Source organism: Protopterus annectens, chromosome 1.part0 (genome assembly GCF_019279795.1).
Source record: "Protopterus annectens isolate FY-2018-M chromosome 1.part0, PAN1.0, whole genome shotgun sequence".
NCBI classification, from domain to species: Eukaryota; Metazoa; Chordata; order Ceratodontiformes; family Protopteridae; genus Protopterus; species Protopterus annectens.
The window spans coordinates 1,017,339,260-1,017,366,260 of record NC_056725.1 but is presented as its reverse complement, the minus strand read 5'-3'; the positions used below and the strand labels follow the sequence as shown (position 1 = coordinate 1,017,366,260).

General features: G+C 42.5%; 1 protein-coding gene across 1 annotated transcript in view; it reads left to right on the top strand.

Annotated features, from left to right (window-relative positions):
* The window catches only part of NBAS (NBAS subunit of NRZ tethering complex), a 3,380,746-nt gene that overhangs the window by 2,246,722 nt on the left and 1,107,023 nt on the right, over positions 1 to 27,001 (top strand). The window contains exon 43 of the mRNA XM_044064792.1: positions 17,400 to 17,650. Coding sequence (XP_043920727.1) covers positions 17,400 to 17,650 — 251 coding nt within the window. The remainder of the gene's footprint in view (positions 1 to 17,399; positions 17,651 to 27,001) is intronic.

Below are 27,001 nucleotides of genomic sequence, written 5' to 3'. Positions count from 1 at the left end.
TGAGCGCAAAAATAAACTTATTCTGAAAGGGTTACTCAAGTCTCCCTTCTCACAGGCCATTTCTGCGATGGAGGTCTCAACCCATCCCACTAAAGACAAAAAGAGATCCCACTCTGTTCCCTCTTCATAATCGGGTGATCAGGGCAAGCCTGGGAAATCAGAGGTCCCAAAGTTGTCTTCGGAGCATAAATCTTCCTCTATGGCTCTGTCTTCCTTGGCTCCGAGCATCTCGAAACCTTCTATACCGGCACCTGTTTCAGCACTGGTCCTGCCTCTGGCACCAGTCATAGACCTTACTATGCCTATTTCGACTTTGGCACCTGTGGCCACTTTGGCTCAGGGCAAACCTTCGACTACTTCTTAGTTTCCATTTTGGAACCGACCGGTTCAGCTCCAAGTGCTACTACAGCACCGAGCATTGAATCGACTTTACTGGATTTGACCCCTTTACTTCTGGTCTCGAAACTAGAGCCTTCATTGCTGGCAGACCTTACACCATGGACCCAATACTCCCCTTCTGTAGATCTGTTTCTGGGCCAAGTGTATCGCCTTTTCATTGAATGCCCTGACTGCCCATCCGGAGTATCCACTAGATCCACCAGGAGCCTGTCGGAACACAACATGGTGCGTCTTGTGGACCAGCTGTTGTTAGCCAGGGGGATCCCCATACTTTCTAAGACCCATCCACCTGCAGGACTTAGGTTGACTTATCCACAGACTCCATCTTACACTCCTCTTTTGACCATCTCGGTTCCAACCCCTTCTGCTCCAACATCCGTCTTGGAACCCATCACCTTGGCGCCTACAGTGCATCTCACTCCAGCTCTGAGTTTGCGCCTTTGTTCTTTGGTTCCCGCTGAACCGGTCCTTCCTCAATCTGGGGATTGGGGGACGGGCACCTTGGCCTGGGACACGGAACCGTCTTTCTCCTCAGTTCCATTCTCAGTGCCGATAGCTGCATTTGCACTGATCCTGCTTGAGGCTCCACCCATGGGGGTGGGTTCGTCGGAGTGGGGTGTGACCCCAGTCCCGAGGTTGTCTTTCTCGGTTCTGGGCTCACATCCTTCTTTGGGCGGACCTGCCTTCCACGCGATGGAGAGGGCTCTTGCTTTTGGTAGCACCTCTTTGATGTCGGAACCCCAGTTTTTGCCCCCTGAGCTGCAGCTGTCACACACCACCCCCCCGGGACACCGGGCAGAGAAGCCGCAGGACACCCCTGAAAAACCCCCTCGAAAGAGGATGTGCAAGAGAAAGCTCATGGACTCACCCGAGGAGTCCTTAACTGAAGACACAGACTACGATGATGGTGAAGGGTTCCAGCAGTCCCCTCCTGATGATGTCTCCGAAGGAGACATCCTAGAAATGTTAAAGCAGAGAGGTGACTGGAAGCCCTCCAACCCTTCGTCTGAGGAGTCCATGTTTCTACAGGCTTTCCATGTCTGGCCTTCTACCTAGTGGTTGACCTCGCCTGCAGATGAGCTCGTCCAGCTCATCGTTCAGCACGCTTGGAAGAACCCTGATTCCATTGAGACGATCCCTTGGAGACCTGACAAAATTCTTTCCCCTCCCGAGAAGAACCCCCATTGGTCCAAAGGGTTACCAGTCGATGCTGTGATAGTGGCAGTGGCCACAAAAAAGGACTTGGCTGAGGAAAGTCCCACTGCCCACGCACCCAACAGGGAGTCACCAGTGGTGGACAGACTTGGGAAGCATGTTTTTGCATCAGGGAACTTTGCTGTATGGTCCCTGAATTATTTGGCACATTTCACAAGGCTCCAGAGGGACTTGATCTCCGAACTCTCTGGGATGCTCACAGGACAGTTGTCTGACGAGGTCTGGGACAAAGTGGACTCACAGCTCGCAACCCTGGAATCAATATCCAACTTGTTCATGAGGTTGTTGTCACATGAGACTGAAGGGGTGGCTAGAGCAGCGGGTTCGGGCATTGTCATGAGGCGTCATGCCTGGATGCACATTTGTGACCTCACGGAACCCTTTAAGTCTTCCTTTCTGAATGCTCTCATCGAAGCTTTGTTCCCTTTTGGTTCCAAAGTAAAGGACACAGCCAGGTGCGAGCAAGACAGAAAGACTCTGTCTGCCGTAGTCCTATGGTTTTCCAACCCTCATCGTACCTTCTCCAGGAATCAGAGGAGTGGAAAAAGGTGGACAAAAAATCTCAGGGTCCTTTCAATGCCACACATGGTGATGATACCCCCAGGGGTAGAGGGAGTAACAATTCTAGAAGACACCCTGTAGAGGCAGAGGGGCTCCCCACAACCAAGTCTCTAGGGATTCCTTTTCTGGATAGCCTTACCAGCGCTCCTGAGGAGCAGCCTGATTGCTTACCTCTGGAAGCAGTCGGGGGTCATTTCTCTCTGCACCAAGCTGCCTGGCAATCTATTATTTCCGATCATTGGGTGCAAAGGATCATTACCAGAGGTTACACCATTCCCCTTTCTTGTCAACCAAACCTTCCAAGAAAACTTGCAGACATTCCACCCAGTCAAAGGGAAGAAGCAGCTTCAGAGATTATAAAGCTGTCTCAAAAAAATAAGTCATCCAACCAGTCCCACCAGACCAGCGCAGATCCGGATTTTACTCAAGATAATTTTTGGTGCCAAAAAGACAGGGGACTGGAGACCCATTTTGGATCTCAGCAGCTTAAACAAGTCTGTCTCCCAAACCAAATTCAGGATGGACACAGTTCAGTCCATTCTCCCCTTTTTAAGACAAGGCGATTGAATGTGCTCAGTAGATCTCTGTGATGTCTATTACCACATCAAGATGGACAAATGCTCCAGGAGTCTACTTCGCTTCAGGCTAGGAGCCAGTCATTACCAGTTTTGTGCCTTGCCATTCGGTCTATCTACAGCACCCAGAGTGTTCATGAAATGCATGGCAGTGGTCACGGTTCACTTGAGACTAAAGGATTCCGGGTGTTTCCATATCTGGACGACTGGCTCCTTACCGCCCCCACCGATCATCTTCTGGTAAAAGCACTGCATTATACTCTCTCTCTCTGGCAAAATTGTTGGGAATAAAGATTCACTGGGAGAAATCAAACCTTACTCCTACACAACAAATAGAGTTAATTGGAGCAGTTCAATACTTAATCTTGTCTAGTATCACTCCCAATTCACAGACTCCACTAACTGAGGCTTCAGCTCCAAGTGATACTCTCTCAAACAAAAGTCTCAGCAAGTGAAGTTTTTCAAGACTTAGGGTCTATGGCAGCTTCAATCCCAATAGTGCCTCTAGCAAAGCTACATATGCAGACCCTGCAATGGCTCCTTCTTTGTCAATGGTTCCCAAACTATCACCCCCTCGATTAACAGATTTGTATAACCAACTGCTGCAAACAGGACCTCCTTTGGTAGATGAGGCCAGACATAGAAATTTGGAGTCGGCCATTTCATTCCCCTCAGCTCACAGCCATTGTGACCACAGATGCTTCCCTGATTGGATGGGGGGGTCATTTCCAGGGAAAGACTGTCCAAGGCACATGGTCCACCTGCATATCAATGTTCTGGAACTGAGAGCTGTGCTGTTAGTGTTGCAGGCCTTTCATTCAGCTCCCCTTCTGGGGCAATTGCAATTCAGTCAGACAATATGTCAGTGGTCCGGTATATCAGCAAGCAAGGAGGAACCAAGTCCTAACCCCTATGTCGAGAAGCCATGAGAATTTAGCAGTGGGCGATAGCTTCCAAGTACTTTCTGATAGCAAAGCATATCCCAGGGAGCTCCAACATGATTGCGGACAAACTGAGCAGATGCATCCTTATGCCTCACAAGTGGTCTCTCAACCCCGAGGTGACGACAGAAATCTTCAGCCACTGGGGCCAGCCTTGCTGCGACCTTTTCTCCTCCCCTTCGAACAAGTGTAGCAACTATTTCACCCTACTTCCCCCAGAGGGGGAGTCACCGAGGAACGCTCTAATCCACGATTGGCCCACGGGACTTCTCTATGCTTATCCTCCCATACCCCTGATTCCACAATTTCTAAAGAAAGCTCTTTGGTTGAGATGCAAAGTGATCCTCATAGCCCCGTTCTGGCCTCAACAAGTTTGGTTCCCCTTCCTTCGGCCTCACCTAGTATACCCGGTGTGGATTCTGGAACCTCTACCAGATATGATTACTTACTCCCAAGGGTTGAGTCACCCAAATCTGTCCAGTCTCAAGCTGACAGCTTGATTTCTCCACTTCCACTAGTTGCCAGGCAAGCTAATCTCTCCTCGCCTGTTCGAGACATCATTCTGACCTCTCATAAACCATCCACCAGAAGACTATATCAGGATAAATGGAAAAGGTTCTCCGTCTGGTCCAAGGATAACATCCTAAACCCGTATTCAGCTCCAGTAACTGCAGTGCTTCAATACTTGGCTACGTTTTTTCATAATGGAGCCTCTGCCTCTACTGTACGAGTGCATCTAGCAGCAATTTCCACAATGGTATAGATGGCACCCCTCTTATCTCTTTACGCCTATGCAAAGAGTTCCTCAAGGGGATCTCTCATATCAGGCCTTCTGTCAGACAGCCTGTGGAACCATGAACCTCACTCTAGTCCTTCAATCTTTGACTCAAAAACCTTTTGAACCTGCGTCGAAGTGTGACCTAAAGCTTTTGTCTTGGAAATCCTTGTTCTTGGTAGTCACTTCTGCCAGAAGAGTCTCGGAGCTGCAGGCATTGTGTATCAAGAGGTCTTATCTGGTTTTTCATAAAGGCAGAGTATCACTTCAGGCGAATCCATCCTTCCTTCCCAAAGTTGTTTCTGAATTCTCCATAAACCAGACCATTGATTTACCAGTGTTGTTTCTGAATTTTGCCAGTAGAGGAGAGTAGTGCTTTCACTCCTTAGATGTACATAGACAACTGAGATTTTACCTAGACAGGACCAAACCTATCTGTAAATCGGAACAGCTTTTCATTTCTTTTTCTGGACCCAAAATGGGAGAGGCTGTTTCCAAGGTTACATTATCAAAATGGCTAAGGGACTGCATACGCAGTCAGTAATGAACCTATGCCAAAAGTTAAAGCTCACTTCACTAGATCTATGGCAACATCTGTAGCTTTCCATTCCAGGGCTTCCATGGATGACATCTGCGCAGCAGCTACTTGGGCTAAGCCTCATACCTTTATCAGTCATTACAAATTGGGGAAAGCTGCCTTCAGCTCAATTGGTACTCAGGAATGTTCTTCCATAAGGGCTGCCCATGGACCTCAAGGTAGCTTGCGATTCTGTCCCATCAATGATGAATGGAAAGAAGATTAACAACATCAGGTAAAGAAGTTATGTTTTACCGTAATGTTCCATCTGTGTTGTTCATCTTCTTTCATTCATCACTTCCCACCCTCCTTCCCCCTCCAAAGGCTCCTGTGAGATGCTTTGAGGGTAAGTGGTGCCCTAGGGTATTTTGCAGAAGTGGCCTCGGCTTTACTTCTCTTTCTCTAGCAAACTCGATCTGAGATAACAGGGTGAAGGGGATTCTGGGTAGAGACATGGTTCTTTTGGCTGGCGCGAGCTTGCTATAAAGGCCAACTCAGTTCCGAGGGCTCGGAATTGAACCCATCAGTGATGAATGAAAGAAGATGAACAACACAGATGAAACGTTATGGTAAAACATAACTTCTTTATTTTTCTGATTATAATATTTCTAGTGTAGTCTTGTAAATGTAAAGGAATGTAATATACTATACTACCCCTTCTTTTCTGTTATAAATTGTTGCTCTTTTTATGTGATTCAATCTCTGCCCACAAAATTGAAAAAATATTTCTAACATGACTGTATCAAGTTTTTCTGGCAGTAAACATAACCCTTGTATATGATTCCGCACCCCAACAAAACCAATTTAAGCAATAACTATATCATAGATTAGTAGTAGACTAACTGTCCTCGGGGGCCATTTTAAGCCTAACCAATTACCCCATGTGAGAATCAAACCCTGCACCTTGTGTTTAAGGTAAGCATTTTAACCATTACACCAACCTCCCACCCCCATACTCATATATGTCCTCTAGACACAAGATAATTTTGTTACTCTTTTAAAAAGTCATTTTCATTCATGATCCCTTTAAGTCTGTTTCCCTATTTACCCCCAAATCCTTTGTTTCCCCATAGTATCAAAAATAAATCTGACTTACCTTAAGGTCTTCCACTAGCCCTTTGCACTTATCTAAATTTAATTTCATCCCTACCAAAGCACATTTATCCTGTACCATTTCTAGTATGTAATTCTTCTTCTTTCGGCTTTTCCTGGTTAGGGGTCGCCACAGCGGATCACCTGTCCGCTCATGATTGGCAATAGAGTTTATAATGTGTCGAGTTGGCAGCCCGGCGCCCAACCTTCCACAGAAGGCACACACACATGCACACACTCATACCAATTTAGTGTGTCCAATCCACCTACAGCATGTCTTTGGGATGTGGAAGGAAACCGGAGCACCCGGAGGAAACACACGCAATCACAGGGAGGACATGCAGACTCTACACAGAAGGCACCCCAGCCGAGGATCGAACCTGAGAACCTCTTGCTGTGAGGTGACATTGCTAACCACTGCACCACTGTGGCCACCCATTTCTGGTATGTAATTAACAGACTGTATATCCTTTATAAGTGCAGCTGTCTCACCTGCGTAGATAAGAGTAACTGTTCACCTGATTCCTTTTTCTGTCTCCCATTTTGAGTGTTCTGCCACCTTTTTAATACCAAATATCTCTTCATTATTTTCAAGTGCAAATAACAAGGGGTTTCAGGGGCGCAGAGTTGCATATCAATACTTTCTTGACCTTCTACACATTGTTCAAAGGTGTCATAATTACTTTTATATAGTCCAAATGAATTAACACAAGTTCCCTGGTGCCCATTTGTTAGCCAGTCAATGCAGAATACCATCTTGGGTCTCCCCAGAAAACTAGGCTACAAGTCAAATTTGGATTAACCTGACCAACAATACGTTTTTAAAAAAATCACATTGCCAGGAGGAGTTGATTATTTGATCATCAGCATTTCATCAAGCACTCTTTATTAAAGTCCTTTTGGCTGAATTTGAGCTGTGCAGATGCTACAGTGAAGAAAATGACACTACTGTAGTACTTATACAGGTCAGTGAGTTCAGTTAAAACTGAGGTTAAAATTAAGGTTTGTTCTGGCTTTAGGGTGGTGTGAAGGCTCTGCTTTTCACAATAAGCATTGTTCATAGGTAGGTACTAGATTATCAGCCTTGGGGCCTATATAAACCTAGCCAAAAAGGTTCCCTGGCTTTCGCCACTCAAGAAAATTATTTTCCTGTGCCCCTGTCAAGCAGTGCCACGGAAGTCATCCCCGGGGTGAATTTTCTATCTCCCATGCAGTCATCAAGGTTTTTGTTAAAGAGGGCCAGTGAGGAGCTTTGCTTGACATGAATGGGTAGTTTGTTCCAGAGTATGGGAAGTCTCTGGGATGGGACTCTATCCCTCCAGCATGTTCTGTTTATTGTAGTGGCAAGGTTTAGTTCCTTGGAGCGTGTGGTTCGGAGAGATTGGGATTTCTTTAAGTGTAGCATGTCCAACAGCTCTGGGTTTGACATAGCTTTGTATGTTAGGCAGAGATCGCCTCTGAGTTGGCAATATGAAATGGAGTAGAGCTGGAGTTTTTTGAGATGGTCTGCATATGGCATCTGTTTCAGGTCAGTAGTCCTCATAGTGAGGTACTTCTGAAGACTTTTCAATTGTTGTAGGTGTCTTGTGAAGTACACTCCAAATGGGGCATTGTACTGTATAATGGGACTGATGAGGAATGAGTAGAGTGGAACAATGACCTCCTTTTTTCTAGAGGGGAACCCTTTTGTGATGAGGTGTGCCATGTAGAAGGATTTCCAGACTACTGTGGCGATGTTGTTATCAATGGAGAGACTACTGTCCACCTGTGTCCCGAGGTGTCTTATCACACTTTCAATGTTTAGTGAGCTGCTGCCTGAGGCTGACCAGGGAGTTCCTCCAATCTTGGGATTTTGCTCTTTTGTGCAACAGCTTGTTCCTTCTGTTTATAGAGTTTGTTTATGGCAGGGGACCACCAGATTGACTTCCTTTTTTTGGAGGATAGCATCTTGGTTCTGTTGGGGATAGCACGATCCATGCACTAGTGTATGTGCATATACAGTGCATTTGTGTAAGATTCAGCAGTCATACCTCTGTTTTCCGTCTGCATGGATTTCGTGACGTTTTCCACTTCTGTCTTAAGAGGCATGAAGTTGGCTTTGGAGTAGTTTTTGACAGTGGTTTCCTTAATGGGGGGTGGGGGAGGGATTTGGATGTCTAAGGTGATTAGCTTGTGGTTGGATCTGACCAGTGAGGAGTTGACCTCTGGCGTGGAACACCGGTTACCCATATTGGTAAGGACCAGGTCCAGGATATTGCTACCCCTGGTGTGGGTGTGGACAAGCTGATCCAAGGCACTGGAATTTATGAATTCCAGAAAACATTGAGGGAATGAGTTGGTACATGAGTAGTTTTCCTAGTTGATGGTGGGGTAGTTGAAATCACCCATAATTAAGGGATTGGGTTGTACCTTAATATTTTCCAGTATAGTGGGAATCCTGGGGCATGGTGGGGGATCTGTAACAAGCTGCAACCTGGATTGCATTCTTGCCCAGTGTTAGTTGCACTTGGATAATTTCGGATGCATTGTGTTGAGCAACTAGCCTGGAGGTGTGGATATCCTTAATGAATATGGACATGCCTCTGCCTTTAGTGTTTCGGTCCAGGTTAGGTGGCTGAAAGGTGTGGTATGAATTATAGTCTGGTAATGCAGGGGTACTCTCTGGAGCCTTGATCCAGGTCTCTGTCACTGCACAGATGTCGATGTTCTACATTTTAAGGAGTGCCTTAAGTGAGTGCATTTTGAGGTTTAGACTTCTAGCATTGTGAAGCATATTTCCCTCAGAGTTTGCTTGCTTGAACCTGTTACAGTGGTGAATTTAACATTTGAACCTTGCCTAAAAAAGGGCACTATAGGGTTGGCAAGAGCCTTAGCCAGTAACCGGAATCCCAGGGGTGACAGGTACAGGCCATCTCTGGCAAAGCATCGTGGTCTGCTGACCATGTCGTCCCAGGCAGACAGATACTGGATCCCCTTAGAATGACACCAGACGCTTCGCCAATTGTTGAAGTCACTCATTTTGTCCTTGTACTGTGGTATCATTCTGGGTGATGGCAGGATGTGACTCAGGGCTATGGAGTGACCTGAATGCATGCGTTATGTGGTGGATCCTGGCACCCTAAAGGCAGCTGACAGTAACGATGTCCTTCAAGGATGCATCTGCAGTCCTTACAAATGGGTTGTCCTGTCGTCAGGCAGCCCTTTGGTCGGCCGGATTCCAAAGTCTGGGTCTGGTCTCGGCTGGTGTCGCACTTCACCCGACGTCATAGCTGCAGTTATTCGGGTATAAAGGCATCAGCCAACGCCATTTTCCTCAGTCTTTCTTGCCACGTGGCGCCCGAAGCAGAAGCTGTTCGCAAGTGCCGGTCGGTCAGAACCAGAGATTACTACTACCGAATACTTCTACTACTACCGAAGACTTCTAAAGCTAAGTACCCGTTGGGGACTCTTTCTTGCCTCAGCCGATGTCAGAAAAAGTGAATAACTGTTTAACTTGTGGGAAACAAATACCTCATAAAGATTTCCACTCTTACTGCTTACCTTGTTTAGGCCCAGACCACGACGTAGCAGCTTGTCTAGCCTGTGCTTCTTTTAACCGACGGACGCTTAGACGTCGGTCGGAATTTGCTGAGGAGTTTTTCAGCTCCGATTTTGCTTACATTATGCCGTCGGATCCTCCGACTACGCAAATATCTAAAAAGCGCAAGGAAAAGGACCGACACTCATGGTCCGCGGTTTCGGCCGAAACCGCGGTTAAGCCTACCGCGAGTGTCTCGGTTTCGGCTGAAACCGAGCAAGCGGTTCTTCCTTCAGCCGAAAACTTACCTCCTAGCGAGGCCTCTTCCAACCTGGTGGAATCGGCTTCTGAAATCCCACCTGCTCTGGCAGTTTCTCCGGAATTATCTGACACTATCCCCTTGGATATTTCAACCCCTGCACGTGGAGCTGCTAGGCCACCTGCAACCATGTCTATTAAGGCCTTTGCCAGGGCTAAAGCAGCTAAAACTACTAAATCTGTGCCTGCTAAGACCCCCTCTCACAGGCCTAGCTCTAGTTCACAAATGCTTAGTCTAGCAGAGGATCTCATTTCTTTAATCCGGGGATCCCAACCTCACCCAGACAGGGCCTCTCACCCACCTCCAGAGAAGAGGCCTAGAGCAGAGCCCCCTGAGCCAGTTTCTACAGATGATTCCTCTGATGATTCAGATAATACAAACCCTCCAGAGGGTCCTTTCTCCCCTTATGAAGACTCTGATGCTGAAGAGTCCATTCCTTCTGCCTCTCGCCTGAGGAATTTTCCTTTGGGGAAACCTTGCATGCTATGAGGGAACAATTTCAGTGGCAGGGCCAGGATTTTTCAGACTCTAGAAAAGGCTTAGAACTTTTCTGCATTTACCACAACATAGGCCTTTAGCCATACCTCCAGTTCTCTGTTGTAGATGATGCATTTAATGATGCTTGCACTGCTCCTGATTCACTACCTCCGGCCCCTGCTAAGCCCGATAGGTACTACAGGGTCCCGGACACGCATTATCATTTGTATAAGGCTCCTTTGCAGATCCCGAGACTATCCCCCAGGGACCTAAGGCAGGAGCAGGTACCTGTGCCAAAACCCCTCCCCTCTGAAAGGGAATCCAGGTCCTTAGAGAGATGAGGTAAAAAAGTTTACACTTCTGCTACTCTTTCAGCTAGGGCCTTGAACTGTCAATTCCACATGATCCAGTATCAAGAATTTATGCTAGACCAGTTAACCAAAAAGCAGTCCTCGGATGAACCATTAGACAAAAAATCTGTTCAGGAAATGGTACATAACATTCAGCAAGTCAGTAACCATTCCTTAAAATGCGGCTATGATGCACTGGAGGCTTCCTTTAGATCAGCCATGACTGGCACAGTTATCAGAAGGCATGCATGGTTAAAAGAGCAGGCCTTACCAGACCATGTCAAATCAAAGCTACTAGATGCTCCCATGGACAAGATCAATTTGTTTGGCTCTCCTGCACAACAGGTGCTGAAGAAGATGGAAGAGAAGGCAAAATCTGTCCAAACAGTGAAAGATTTCTTACAGGTCCAACCGCCAAGGTTTAGCAGGAATTGGCCCTCCAAGAATTGGTCCTTTCCAGACTCCTCCAGAGCTCAGAGAGGCAGGAATAGGCGTTCAAGAGGCAGAAGTCAATCCAGGGGTGCCTACAGGGGACGCCAGTGGCAGGGTAACAACCAGCGAGGTACAGCCACAGACACAGCCACCACCACTACTACAGGACAATCACAGTGACTTGGCTCTGGCACCACCTACCAGGGAACAACTAGAAGCACCCTTAGGCGGGAAGCTAGCCTTATTTTCAGTAAACTGGCATTTCATCACAAGAGACAAGTGGATTTTGCAGACAATAGACCAAGGTTACAGGTTTCACTTCCATACTCTACCAAGGAAGAGAGGAATGCCAAACCTACCTCCAAATCAAAAGGCAGAAGCTCTAAAACAAATAACTCAATTATTAAGGATAAGAGCTGTAGAAAGGGTACCATCTATGGAGCAAGGACAGGGATTTTACTCCAGACTCTTCCTGGTACCAAGAAAAGAAAGCAAATGGAGACCTGTTCTCGACCTGTCCGCTTTAAACACATTCCTCATTGTTCCAAAATTCAAAATGCTGACCCTACAGCAGCTTCTTCCCATGTTGGGCAAGGAGTCTTGGCTGGTAACTCTAGATCTCAAGGAGGCATACCTGCACGTCCCCATACGACCAAATTGCAGAAGATACCTCAGATTTCTTGCAGGATCAGAGCATTATCAATTCTCAGCATTGCCCTTTGGCTTATCTACTGCGCCCAGAGTGTTCATGAAATGCCTGGCATCAGTAATTGCTCATTGCAGGCTTCAGGGAATCCAAATCTACCCTTACCTGGACGACTGCCTGATACAAGCGGACAACAAAAACAAGCTAGCAGAAGACTTGAAAAGGGTCATTTATCTACTACAAGCCCTGGGATACACAGTCAATATAAAAAAGTCAAGGCTGATACCATCCCAAAGGATAACCTTTTTGGTGCAGAGCTGGACACATCCAAACAAATGGCATTCCTAACAGTAGAAAAACAGGAGCAACTCCTCTCTACTTCTTGGCATTAACAAAGCAGAACCATCTAACAGCAAGAAAAGTCCTGCAAGCCTTGGGTTTCATGGCATCCTGCATAATATTGGTTCCACATGCCAGACTGCATATGAGAAAGTTACAGTGGTACCTAAGGAATTTATGGTCTCAGCACAAGCACAGCCTAGAAACCCAAATTCCAATAATCCCATGCCTGAAGCAAGAATTCCAATGGTGGGCTCAGGCCTGTCAATCAAACAAAGGATTGCCCTTCCACAGCACTCAACCAAGCCAAACCATCACAACGGACGCCTCAGACCTCGGTTGGGGGGCCCACATGCTGGACAAGTGCATACAAGGTTTATGGACTCAAGACCAGCTGCACCTACACATAAATCAAAAGGAAATGCTTGCAGTAAAACTGGCAATTCAGACAATTTCTTCGACAAGGTCAACTGTTGATAAGGACAGACAACACCACAGTTATGTGGTACATCAACAAACAGGGAGGCACACATTCACCTCTATGCCGGATGGCAATGGACCTCTGGAATGTGGCCCTGAGCTTCAACATTCAGTTACAAGCAATTTTTGTACCAGGAAAAGAAAACATTCTAGCAGATATACTAAGCAGAACTACCACGGATGCCCACGAATGGATGCTGCATCCGGACATCTTCAAAACCATTACAAGAAAATGGGGACTCCCAGAAATAGACTTATTTGCATCCCCACGCAATCACCAACTGAAGAAATTCTGCACAAGGACGTACCACCCACTTGCTTGGAAAGTGGACTCCCTATCTTTCAGTTGGAAAACCTGACAGCATATGCATTCCCACCACTTCCTTTGATGCACAAGGTGCTATTGAAGATCAAAGAGGACCGTCCAAGGATCATTCTGATAGCTCCAGACTGGCCAAGACAACATTGGTACCCATTACTGAGGAGCATGTCTCGGGAACAAATATGGCCCCTACCGCTAGTTCCCTTGCTGTTAACACAGAACAACTACAACACCCTGCATCCAAACCTGAAAACACTGCAGCTGACTGCCTGGAACATTGCATAAGACCAATTAACCCAAATTTATCCCAAAGGGTTAAAGACATTATCTTGGAGGCTCGCAGACCCTCAACAAGGAAAAATTATTCAGCAAAATGGAAAAGATATCACATTTGGAGTACTGCAAAAGGAGAAAATGTGTCACTGGTAAACATAGCAAACATCCTGGAATACTTGGCAGAGCTCTTCCACAACGGCCTGTCCTATTCTTCCATTAAGATTCATGCATCAGCTATTTCAGCAGAATACGACTTGGATCCTCCAGTCTTCTCACATCCTCTGCTCAGGCAGTTTCTGAGAGGAATTAAAAATGTAAAACCACCTAGGAAGCCACCATTGCCAGCATGGGACTTGAACTTTGTGCTTGAAAAATTGACACTCCCTCCTTTCGAACCAGCAGCAACAGCAGAATTACAATACTTATCATGGAAAACTGCTTCCTGCTTGCAATCACTTCAGCAAGAAGGGTATCTGAGCTTCAGGCATTAATGGCAGTACAGCCCTTCCTGATCTTCCATCAAGATAGAGTGTCCATGAGAACAGATCCTACTTTTATGCCTAAGGTGGTCTCCAGAGTATCTTTAAATCAGGCTATCCACCTACCTACATTCTTCCCCAACCCACAGAACAGGGGAGAAAGACTGTTGCATACCTTGGATGTACATAGACAATTACGCTACTACCTGGACAGGACCAAGGGCAATAGAAAAACTGACCAGCTACTGGTAGCATATGCAACAGGAATGGAAGGAAAAGCAATTTCAAAACAGACAATCTCTAAGTGGATAGGAAATTGCATTAGATTTTGTTACTCCTACCATGGGAAGAAAACTCCAGAAAACATCAGGCCTCACTCTACAAGGGCTACAGCCACTACCACAGCTTTTCTATGAGGAGTGGCTACCAAAGACATTTTAGAGGCTGCTACTTGGAGCTCCGTGCATACATTTGCCAAGCATTATAATTTACCTTTATACTCTAGATCCCGAGCAGGTTTTGCCACTGCTGTTTTGCAAGGGATCTTAACTACACCATAATTTTATTTCTCCTCCTCCCCAGTTTGGCTATGGTATTCTACCCATTTGTAAGGACTGCAGATGCATCCTTGAAGGACATAGTACAGTTTTGTACCTACCATAAATGTAGATGTCCGATAGGAATGCATCTGCAGTCAGGATTACCCACCCTCCTTCCCCTCTGTGGTACTCCTAGGGTATTTGCCCATCTTGTAGCTAGCTGGGGGAATCTATTATGGTGTATTTGTTTGTATATATGTACATACATGCTTATTTTTTGTTTGCTCTCTACTATTTGGAATCATTTGCATTTATCCAAATTTAGCCTTCCTAGAGGGCACCTGGCATCTGGGGCAAGAAATACTGAGGAAAATGGCGTCGGCTGATGCCTTTATACCCGAATAACTGCAGCTATGATGTCGGGTGAAGTGCGACACCAGCCGAGGCCAGACCCAGACTTTGGAATCCGGCCGACCAAAGGGCTGCCTGACGACAGGACAACCCATTTGTAAGGACTGCAGATGCATTCCTATCGGACATCTACATTTATAGTAGGTACAAAACTGTACTTTCTCTTTGTTTAGCCTGGTGAGTGGGACATCAGTGTGCTTTACTATAGAGTCAAATATGTCTAGTGTGTTCCGTACGTTGTTTTGCCATATGGGCTGAGGTTGAGTGGCACACTGATTTTGTGAGCTATGTGTCATTTGGGTAGTGTTTGGGGGTGGTGGTTGTCTGTGTTTCAGCTTGGGAAATCTCTGTTGCTTGGGCAGATTTTTATTGAGAGCCTCCGTGAATGTGGGTGTGTGCTTTGTGTTTCTATGTCTGGGTTTTGATAGTGTGGGTTTTGAAGGACTATGTGTTGAGTGTGGTGTGGTGCACGTGTTAATCTTCTCCTCTTGACTGTCTAGTCCCGTCTTGGCTGTAGAGAACTTGGCTTCTAGTTGGCTATAGAAGTGCATCTCTCACAGGTTGTAGTGTTGGTTGGTAGGAGGAGAGGGTTGTCAGTGTACATGAGACAATTGCTACATTGCCCCAAGATGTCCAGATTCATCAGGTGGAGAGGAGAAAACACCGGGAGCTGACCCGTTTACATTACTGGATAGGCATGTGAATAGTTATGTGCACAACAAAATATTAGTTTAAGGGTGTGCACACTTATGCAATCAGCTTATTGTACATTTTTTATTGTTTTATATTTTTCCCCTAACACATTTGTTTGTTTTTCAATTGAATTGTACAGGTTATAGGTCACATTAAAGGTGGGAAAAGTTTTGAAATGATTTTTTGTGGTCTCATTTTTTTTATTTCACAAAAACCTGGCATTTTAACAGGGGAGTGTATACTTTTCCACTGTGTGTGTGTGTGTGTGTGTGTGTATATATATATATATATATATATATATATATATATATATATATATGTATATTATATATATGTATATTATATATATATATATATATATATATATATATATATGGATTCACTTTATATCCTCGAAATACTGAAATATCAAAATTCAGTATTTCGAAGCTATAAGGTCGAATTTTTGAAACCACGAAATTCAAAATCTCACACACTGGATATGTTGAATTTCGCGCTTCTACTACACACACACACCATCCTCCCCACACACAAACACAAGCTCTCTACTACATAAAAGCAGGGGGGAAGTCCCCCTGCACCCCCTACACACCCCCACTTAAATATTCTCACTCCGAGGTCGCACTACACACAAACACCCACCACACAAGCTACATTCTCCTCGCACACACACATCACAGTAACAGAACACACTGACACACACCACAGCCCCTACCCAAAACCCTTAACACACACACACACACTTACTTGAATCCATAACACAGCGAAACCTCAGAAGCATGAAATTCAAAACCGCCGTTATTCACGATTTTGAATTTTGTGCTTCTGAGCTTTCGCTGTTCTCAGGATTCCACTTTATAGGCTCGAAATACTGAATTTTGATATTTCAGTATTTACAGCTTCTAAAGTGAATCCGTATATGTGTATATATATATATATATATATATATATATATATATATATACACACACACACACACACACACACACACACACACACACACACACACACACACACACACACACACACACATATATTTACATGTATACAATACTGGAGAAGGTTAAGGGGAACAGCAGTCCCCTTACTAATGGAATTAATTATCAGTTTATCCACTTTTATGTATTTTTCCTGTCTGGCTACCTGTGCTCTGTCGGGTATCTGTCAAATCTTCGAACATTCAAAATTTCGAACATTACATGGTCGAGACCAAACGTTTGAAATTTTGAGTGCTCAAAGATAGACTTTGAATGGCGCCGTATGGTGCAGATAGGGACAATTTCCCTTTTCTGCACTGAAGTGCAGTCTCGGAGTTGGTATATTTACGTGGGGGGGGGGGTGCAGTGGGGCTTGCCCCCCTGCCTACACTGTTAAAGTGTTTTTTTCTGTGTTTACTTTTTTTTATTTGATGTTCGAACATCCTAATGTCGAACATTTGGTCTCGACTATGTAATGTTCGACATTTTGGATGTTCGAACATTTAACATAGACCCCCTCTGTCTGCATATGTTAAACTGTATTGTATCTGTGTTTCAGACTGTATACCTACCTACCTACCTACTACCTAAGTAAAAATAATATTGAACTGGTAGTAATATTGGACTTTGAGTTGAAATGTCTGTCTTGTCTGTCGACTGTCTACTCATCTGCCTAAAAAATGCTATGGTAGTTACCCGTAGCAGACATCTCTGTCTGGTTGTGTAACCACATCATTTGCTGTTCCCAATATGCCCTTATGCCATGTCTGGTGTTCTCCATTATAGCTTTCATTAGTAGGTAACACACAGTTCCACTTATTGTAGATAAATAATCTGAATAAAACATAGTAATGTTATAACTTATTTTACTTTTTTTGACAGGTCTCTGGAAACATTTAAACAGAATGAAACATAAACCCCTTTACATGTTTTCTGCCATTTCATGTTCATTGTATTTAAAATGTTAGTCTAACAATATTTCATCACAATGTCCTTTTTTATTATAGGCTTACCACAAGTGATATTGAAGAGAGGATACAGCTTCTTGATCTGTTTGATACACTGAAAACCAATCCTGAATCTTTCTACGATCACATGATCAAATATGTTTATTCGAGTATTTGTGGCACGGATCATTCTCGTTTGCTTTACTTCTACAGTCTTCTTGAACATTGTGGGTGCTCAGAATTTGTGACGCACAGTATAAAGCCTGATACCCACGTAGAGCTGCTGAAGAAACTTAAGATAGTCGCACCAGGTACAGATACAACTTTCTTTTTAATAAGTGCTTACCAGATCACTGATTTTATTGTTCAGATGCTGGTGCTGAATTTGTTTACATACTGGAAGTAGTTTTGAAGTTCTTCACTCTGTTAACTACTGAACTTTAGGAACAGCTTGAAAGATGTCTACATTTGAGAATAACTAGGACACTTTAGAGTCTTAAATGGAAGAACAAAAAAATGTGTTATGACTGGATCTTATGTCAAAAAATGCTGAAGATAGATGTTAGCACTTGAGGCAGTGCAGTTGGCAGACAATATTGCTCTGACTGCACTTTGCCACTAGATTGTGGTCATTAATTCTTTTTGTAACCCATTTGTGTTTGGGAAGGTCATCCATCCATTCATGTTTTCCTGCTTCCATTTTTTTATCTCATTTACAATACTGCTCTGTGATTATATGAAGAGTGAGTGAAGTTTTCTATGTCATCTAAGTGTCTTTGAATTAAGGTCTCTTCTTTCCTCCATCTCTTACATCATAGTTGATTCTTAGGCAAGATGGAATAGGGAGGATCCTTTGTTAGTAGTATTACTGAAGAAGCTGTTTTTACTGCATATGTTGGAATCCATCTCACCATCCAAAGAATTATATTTGGCACTAGAACTCAATTTAAATTCCATTCAGGCAGTTTCACCCTCCTTTACTAATAGTATAGGTTATTCATTCTGCATATCTGACTGAAAAAAAAAAACTCCTCCTTTACTATTTACTGGCCTCTTTTTCCTGTTAGTGCCAGTGATGACAACTCGAGGACTGATAGACTGCCTCTTTGCACAGAAATATTTTACTGTTTTTGATTATACTTTCTTCAGTCACAAGGTCAAGTGACATTTGATGGATTCTTTTTCACAGGTATCCTTGAAGATCTGTCAAGTATTTACTGATTGGTTATGTCCCAGTTACAGCAGCTGGCAGCTCAGACTAATCCCAAGGCATTGATCTTACATATCCAGAACCTCAGGAGAATTGCAGCCAGCTTTTCACAGCTGCTGCTGCATATCATCCATCAGATGTGTGATACCATAATGTAGACATGACAGAGAATCAGGAAAGAGAGGACGGTGCATGCTTAAAGATGGTGGTGTTCTCCTTCCTTACCTTCTGAAACAGTTCAGTTCATCACCCTCCAACCTTCTCATACACAAGGAGTCTCCTTCTTCACTCAAAGACATAATATACTATATGAGGAAAACTAATGCTTAACAGGTCAGATTATGGGACATAATTATGGTTCATGGTTAAGTCGATTTGACTCAGTATTTCAACATCATATAGCCAATGGGAGAATGACACCATTGTTCCTACCATCGGATATATCTGCAGTGATTAATTTCTGGAAGGAACTTGCCCACTATCTCTCCGTTAGCATGGCATTGAAGTGTTGGGGTAATACCATTTGGCCAAACTGTGGATTTGTCAATGGTGTGTGCTGCAGTCAGGGTTTGATATCACTTTGAGGTATAGTGATTTTGGATTTAATTGTATTAAGCTTGCTGATGCATGGAGCAAAGCCTCCTATATGAGGATTTATCTTCATAAAATATGTTTTTTTGAACATCTGTTTGGAATGTCTTTCAGTAGATTGCCGTAGAATCACCATGAACGTTTTCCATATAACACACTGAGTAGGTGGAAATTTATCAGTCCCGCCAGGGTAAATATACCTAGTTTAATATGTCGTATCATCCAAACTCATGCTTGCAGTATGACAAGAGGAAAAAGACTTCTCCACATTTGAACAGGTAAGACTATCAAGATAGCTCTATATTGATCAACATAGTAATTACAGCTCTTCCAGTGTGAAAACAGAAACTGAGAAAAAGGAGTGCCATTGAAAATGTTTCTTTGGCAAAATTCAGTTAGTGGCCAGTAAATACACTGCTTGGATACCAGCAAAAAAGAAATTTTGAAAATCAGAAAGAAAATCAACTAGAAAAGGTGAAGAGAAAACATTGTCTGGGAAGGATTCTGCAGCTGTTAAACAAAAAAGCTTCAGCTTTGGTTCAAGAGATGGCTTTCAACAATTTAGAGCAAAAAAATTAATCAAACATACTCAGAGGTGATTAAAACAAATGAGACATTGAAGGAATATATCAATTCAAACAACAAAAGGCTGGAAAAATGGAAGAAGCTTTAACTAGCCATTCAGAGGAACTGATAAAACTACAAAATATCAGAGGTTGCGATAAAGAAAAAGCTGGCTGAATATAAGTTTTTGCATGAAGAACTGTTTAACCTGCTGGACCAGAGAAACTGGAATGAACAGGCTGTATTCATTTTATGAAAACACAAATAAGCAGCTGGAGTGGTGTTTCACAGCAGAATTTGTTAATAGAAAAGGCACATCAAGTGTATGCTCCAATTCTGACCATGGGAAAATAGCCAAGACCTATATTAGTAAAGATGCAATCATACCAGCAGAAAGAGTTGATCCTGACAAAATTGTGTCAGAAAGGCAAATTATTAAAAATCTGAGGCAGCAGAGTGTTTGTAGAAAATTATTTTTCACTGTACACTAGGCAGCCAACAAACAAAAATTATTCCAGAAATCAGGAAATGCCAAGAGGCAGATGTGAGATTCAAGCTGCTATATCCGTCTATCTTCAAAGTGTTTTTTTTTTCCTGGAGGATCAAGTTGTTTTTTTTTATGCAGAACAGGTTGAGGAAATAAAAAAAAAGTTTATCCAACAAAAAGTGAGTCAACAAGCAGAAGGGGACTCTGCTTCTCATCCTTCTGATGGTAAGGTTCATATAAAGACTTTTCCAGTGAAATCTTTTCCATTGTTCCAAAGGAAAATGCTTGAGAGATAGAAAAAAACACAGTAGTTGACTAGAAGAATCAACTCGTGAACCAAAGTCTAGTTTTGGGAAATGGGAGATGAACAAGAGGAAGACGAGCAACTCTGAAATAGTGAATAAATGGAAAACTATAAAGCATCTTATTACGTTTGTAAAATATAGTTTTGCAAGAAAAAGTGGCTGAAAAACACCAAACTTTCATTAACTTTGTTGAACTTGTATGTGGACTGTAAAACATATACTTCATTTTATATGATTAATGTTTAGAAGGACACTAAAAGGGGGAAAACTAACTGTAAGTAAAACGATCTGTATTCCTATTAGTACTTGTATAAAACATTTCATGATATAAACTATGTGTTATATTCAGTAAAACCATTTTGTGTAGGGTGTAGTCAGGGGTATTTTAAATATAGGGGGAGTCTTTTCAGTAATTGTTGTATGTGTTAAAGATACTAAGTTAAACAAGTGCTTTTAGTAGATGTAAGAAGTGTAGGCTTTACAGTATAACAATAGAAGAAAGCCTGGACAAAAGCAAGTTTAATGTTCTACTGTGATCTTGGGTTGCTGGGGTGGCAGGTGGGGTGTAAAAGTCACTGATTGTATTGTACCTAAAATTAGGATATTTTCTGTCTTTATTTTACAAGGGTGAATATCTAGAATACTTGCCTTGGCTTAAGCTTTAAACAGGTGTTTCTGTAAGCATGCATGCTTTAAAAATAAGATGAAATAGTTAAAGCCATGAAAATGCTGAAGCTCTTACAACTCCGAAGATGTAGCTTGTTTGTTTTCTACTGACAAATGTTTAGTGGAGGCAAGATGTCTGTAGCTGAGGGCAGCTGTGCATTTATTTCTGAGTGAAATTTACAAAGACTCATTGCTGAGTACATTTCCATGGAGACATGCTGTCTGCAAGTGCAAGCAGTTACTCTTGAAAATTCTGAGTATTCTTTGCTAAGGCTGAGGGAAATTCAATATTTAAAGGCACAATGGCAAGCAGTTCAGTGAAAAAATTAAGTTTGAAATTATGGGAAGTGAGTAAGAGGTATCAGCCTTCCTAGAAGCCGTAATATTTTAATGCAGTTAATATAACAGTGTACAATTTAGTTTTATGTAAAGATAGCTAGTGCACTTTTTCTTAGGGCTAAAAGTTAATTTTTCTGAAAGCATACAGGCTGTTTTTCATATCTGGGAGGGGAAGAGAGAGAGATAAGACAGAGATAAGAACAGATAGTAATCAGTGTAAGTGGGAGCACAGGCTGTAGCATGCACTTTAGCATGGATGACCTTAATTTTAGGTTAGATAATGCCTTTAGGTGCAGATGTCAAATTTGGGCAATTGTTCCCTTCTGGAAAATTAAACTTCATGCTTTGAACATGTACATAGTTTTGTGTGTTTGTTCCAAGTTAATAGGGGATGGGTGTTTTTTTTTTTTTATTTAGTTTTCTGTTTGCGGGTTTTCATTAAGACAATGACTTAAAAATGTGTCACAGCTTCATATGGAGATGAGAAGAAACAACTGTGCAAATGATCAGTCTGCCAAACATTAGCATATGCATATAACAGAAAAGCTGGAAATACACTTTCAAAAACTGTTATGTGTAATAGGTAAGAACAATATATTTTTATCATGTGCTGTTCATGTTATCCTGGAACATGAATGACCTTAGGTATTGCTAAAAATGAAATTTAATTATATTACAAAATTCATAGTGCAAATAGCAATGCTGCAGGAGCCATAGTTGGAAAGAAATGAGCATGTGAATTTGACAAAGAGAGCATTTCAGAATGGATATTTAACAGACTATCAGGGACAGAGGAAAAGTGAGTAATTATAATAGCTAGAGGAGCTTCAATAGTGATAGATGAAGAAAAAAAGTTAAAAAATGTATATTTTTGGCAGTAAGGGGCTATTGACAATGGAGGAGGATTACAATGGCATGTATTTATGTTCCTCCAAAAACTGCTGTTATGCAGCTTAAGACAATTTTAGGAGAAATAATCAGCTTTTAGCAAGGAATATTATTTATAGATAGAGATTGGACTTAATTTGCAATAGTGAGGATGCATCAAGGGGACCTAGAAGGGATAATATAACAAAAGAAGGTAGATTTCTGAAGAAATTTATGAAAATGTTTGATGTGAAAGATGTGAATTCAGTAGTAGGAACTCTGTCAGAATTTACATATTTTCCCCTAGGTGCACTGGACTAGACTAGGTAGAAATTATATTTCACAGGAACACGTGCAGTTAATTAAAAGCTTCATCATACATCCAGTAACTATTTCTAATCATGCATCCATAAAAACTAAGATAGAAATACAGGGTAGTGAAGTAAAAATAAGACACTAGCGCTTTCCCACCTACCTGTTAAAAAGAGATTAATTTAAGGAATGTGTAGTGGAAATTATTTGAGAGTTATTAGGGTCCAAAGCTAGTTGCGAAAACAAAATCGCTACTGACTCTAAAGACAGCCACAAAGCATTCTATAGCTATGTCAAGAATCTCAATGGCAACACTCAGATCTGCTCTGAGTTACAACACAGTGGCACTAAATATACAGAAACAAATGATATTGCCAACATCCTGGCAGATAGGTTCAGTGCTAACTTTACCCCCCCCCCCCTCACCCCCTAAAGGGCCCATCTCTATACCGGAAGAAAGCAGAGTTCCTGTAATCACGACTGCACAGGTAAAAACCACACTCTGCAAAGCCAAGAAAAAGCATCCATAGGACCTGACAACATCCCAGGCTGTATTCTACACTTAACTGCAGAATGAACTGTCACCCCACCTAAGCACCATGTTCAATCATAGCCTCACCTCAGGCTTTGTGCCCACTGAATGGCGTACAGAGGCGGTTATCCCACTTCACAAAGGGGGAGCCACCATGGACACTGGGAACTACCGCCCCATTAGCCTAATGAGCCTGGTTTGCAAGGCCATGAAATGTATCATCATGGATCTCATACACAAAGACATTGGTAATCTTCAAACTCTGGACCCACCCAGTTCGAGTTTGTAAAAGGCAGATCATGTCTCCTACACCTGATAGACTTCTTTGAAGCAGTTACTAAAGCCATAGACAAGGGTAAGGTGGTTCACACAGCCTATCTCGATCTCGCCAAGGCTTTTGACACCATCCCCCACTCTGGAATTATAGATAAACTCACTAAACTAGGTATAGATCCCTGTGTCACAAGATGGGTTGCCAACTGGCTCACTGACAGAGCCCACACTGTGAAAGTAGCAGACTCCAAATCCGACTTCAGACCATTGACAAGTGGAGTACCACAGGGTTGAGTCCTGGGTCCTCTCCTGTTTGGTATCTACTTTTCTGAAGTACAGGCTAACACAGAAGGTCTTTGGCTAACGAAGTTCACAGATAACTGCAAACTAGGAGCCATAATCGAAACTCCTAACAATGTGGACATCCTACAAAAGGGCCTCACTGAGACAGATGCCTGGTGTCAAAGCCATGGCCTTAAGCTCAATGCCAAAAAGTGCATTGTTATCCCCTTTGGTAAAAACTCTGTACCCATGAGCTACCACATAGGTGGTAGTCTGCTTAACACCAAAAGTGTGATAAGAAACATTGGGACACAGGTGGACAGTAGTCTCTCCTTTGATAATCACATTGCCACAGTAGTCAGGAAATCCTTCAATGTGGCACACCTCATCACCAAAGGTTTCTCATCGAGGAACAGAGAGGTCATTGTTCCACTCTACTCATCGCACCCATTATAAGAGTACAACACCCCTTTTGGTATGTACCTCACAAGACATCTACAACAACTGGAAAGGCTGCAGAAATACCGCACAAAGAGGATTACTGGCTTCAAACAGATGCCCTATGCAGACCGTCTCAAAAAAACTCCAGCTTTACTCCATCACATATCTCTTACTCAGAAGCGATCTCTGCCCAACATACAAAGCTACGTCAAACCCAGAGCTGTTGGACATGTTCCACTTAAAGAAATCGCAATCCCTCCATGCTACATGCTCTAGGGACCTAAACCTTGTCACTACAATAAACAGAACATGCTGGAGGGATAGATTCTTGTCCCAGAGACTTCCCATACTCTAGAACAAACTACCTATCTATATCAAACAAAGCTCCTCATTAGCACTCTTCAAGAAAAATATTGATGATTGGAAGGGAAATAGGAAATTCACCCTGGGCAATCACCTATGTGGATCTGCTTGACAGGGGCAAAAGAAAATAATTTTGTTGGGTGGTGAAGCCAGGGTACCTTTTTGGCTAGGCTTATATAGGCCCTAGGGCCAATAGCCTAGTACCTATTTATGAATATAGAAATATCTTCAGAAGTTATATCTAGTGACTGGGATAAAAATGAAAACTGAGTGCTGAGTTTAAAAATTGGGTCAACATAAAAGGTAAAGGGAGGACTTTCAAGATGGCTGCACACTGAGTAACAGCTTATTTCTAGCTTTCCCAGTGTGAAAACAGAAACTCAGCAGAGGAGGCCAGTAGACATGTGTTTATGGGTAAATGTCAGTCACTGGCTAGTAAGTGCATTGCTTGGATGCCAGGAGTAAAGAAATACAAAAGACCTGGAAAAATCAGCTGCAAAAAGTGAGGAAGAAAAACTGACTAGATAAAGTTCTGCAGCTTTTCAGGAAAAAGCAATGCAACCTTCTACTAACCTACATGAAAATGTAAGACAACTACATACAGACCTTGTTAAAGTAAACAAAACACTGATGGAGTATATCAGTGCAAACAACAAAAGGCTGGAAAAAGTGGAAGAAGATTTAAACAGATATTCAGTTGAGATGATAAAGCTAAAAAAAATCAGAGGTCGAAATAAAGAAAAAGCTGGCTGAATATGAGACTGCTCAGGAAGAGATGTTTTTAAAAAAATAGAATTAGAGGGCAAAGCACGTAGGGAAAACCTGAGATTTTCAGCTATACCAGAGAAGCTGGATGGAATAGACTGCATTAATTTTATGAAAGCACAAATAAGCAACTGGACTGGTATTCCACAGCAGGAGTTGTTAGTTGAAAAGGCACATTGGGTGTATGCTCCAAACCTGGCTCTAAGAAAACAACTTAAACCTTTAATAGTAAAGATGCAATCCTACCAGCAGAAGGAGTTGATTCTGACAAAATTGTGGCAGAAGGACCAAGTGCTAAAACTGGGAGAGAATAGAGTGTGTGTGGAGAATGATTACTCATTGTACGCCAGACAGAAGAGTAACAAATTTGTTCCAATATTCAGGGAATGTCAAGATGAAGGTGTGTGCTTCTAACTGCTGTACCCAGCTATCTTCAAGCTATTCTTCCCTGGAGGGACAAAATCATTTTGATGAAGTACATACTAAGGATGAGATAAAAAAATGTATCTAACAAAACGAAAGCTGTGAAACAGAATGAGATCCTGTATCTTGTTCTTCTGGTAATAAAGACCACAGATGGATTGTACCTGTGAACCTTTTCAATTTTTCAGAAGTTTTCAGGCTTTCGAAGTGGCCCACACGTAATAATGTTCGGCGAGATGGACTACATACATGGAACATTATGGTGAGTACATAACTTCTTTATTTTTTTCTTAAATAGTACCAATTTTGTGGCATGTGGTTTTCTTTACATGCTATATAGTAACATTTTTTCAGTTATTTTGAAATGTAATGAGGATTCTAAACAGGTACTGCTGCTTTTTTTTTTCTTTTCTTTTCTTTCTCCCCTCTTTTCTCTTATCTTGTTCAATTTTAAGAAGTATAGGCATTGCAATGCATATAAAACAGCCTGGTAAAAAACCTAGAGAAAAGAAAAATTAATGTGTTTTTTCTTCTCATTCTTGCATGGGGAAATTACTGTATTAACACCTTAGATTGCTTTAGCAACAGTTTTTTAGAGAGGCAAGTAAATGAAAAAGAACATTGAATATTATGAGGCTTTGTTCTAGCAAATACATATATGCTCAGTAACAATTCTGCAGCTGGTCTTCATGTTTCCATGAAAACAGTCTGATAAAGAGAAACTGGCTGCCTGGTGTTCATGTATCTGTGGAGATAACCTGATAAAGAAAAACTGGCTACAGTCTGCTGGAGAGTGATTGGCTGAGGAAAACAAGGAGAGAGAGAAATTGGCTAGGAGATAATGTTCTTTGAAGGCATTTGGGGAGTTTCCCAAAGTAGATAATGTTCTCTGAAAACATTCAGGGGTTTTCCCAGCTGGGAGAGCTATAAAGATAAGACAAAATCAATCAGCACTTAGTAGAAGCACAGGCTGCACCCTGCGTCTTAGCAGCATGATCTTTCTTTTAGGTTAACTCGTGTGTGTGTGTGTGTGTGTGTGTGTGTGTGTGTGTGTGTGTGTGAGTGTGTGTCAGTTTGAGACTTTTGTTCCTATTAGTAGGGTAAAACTTCAATATTTGAAGATGAACATAGTTTTGTGTGTTAGTATTAAGTTAATAGGTTTTAGGGTCTATTGGGGTGTGCTTTTTTGATGGCTTTGAATAAAACAAAAAGTTTTATAAGATGATGCCATAGGCTCAAATG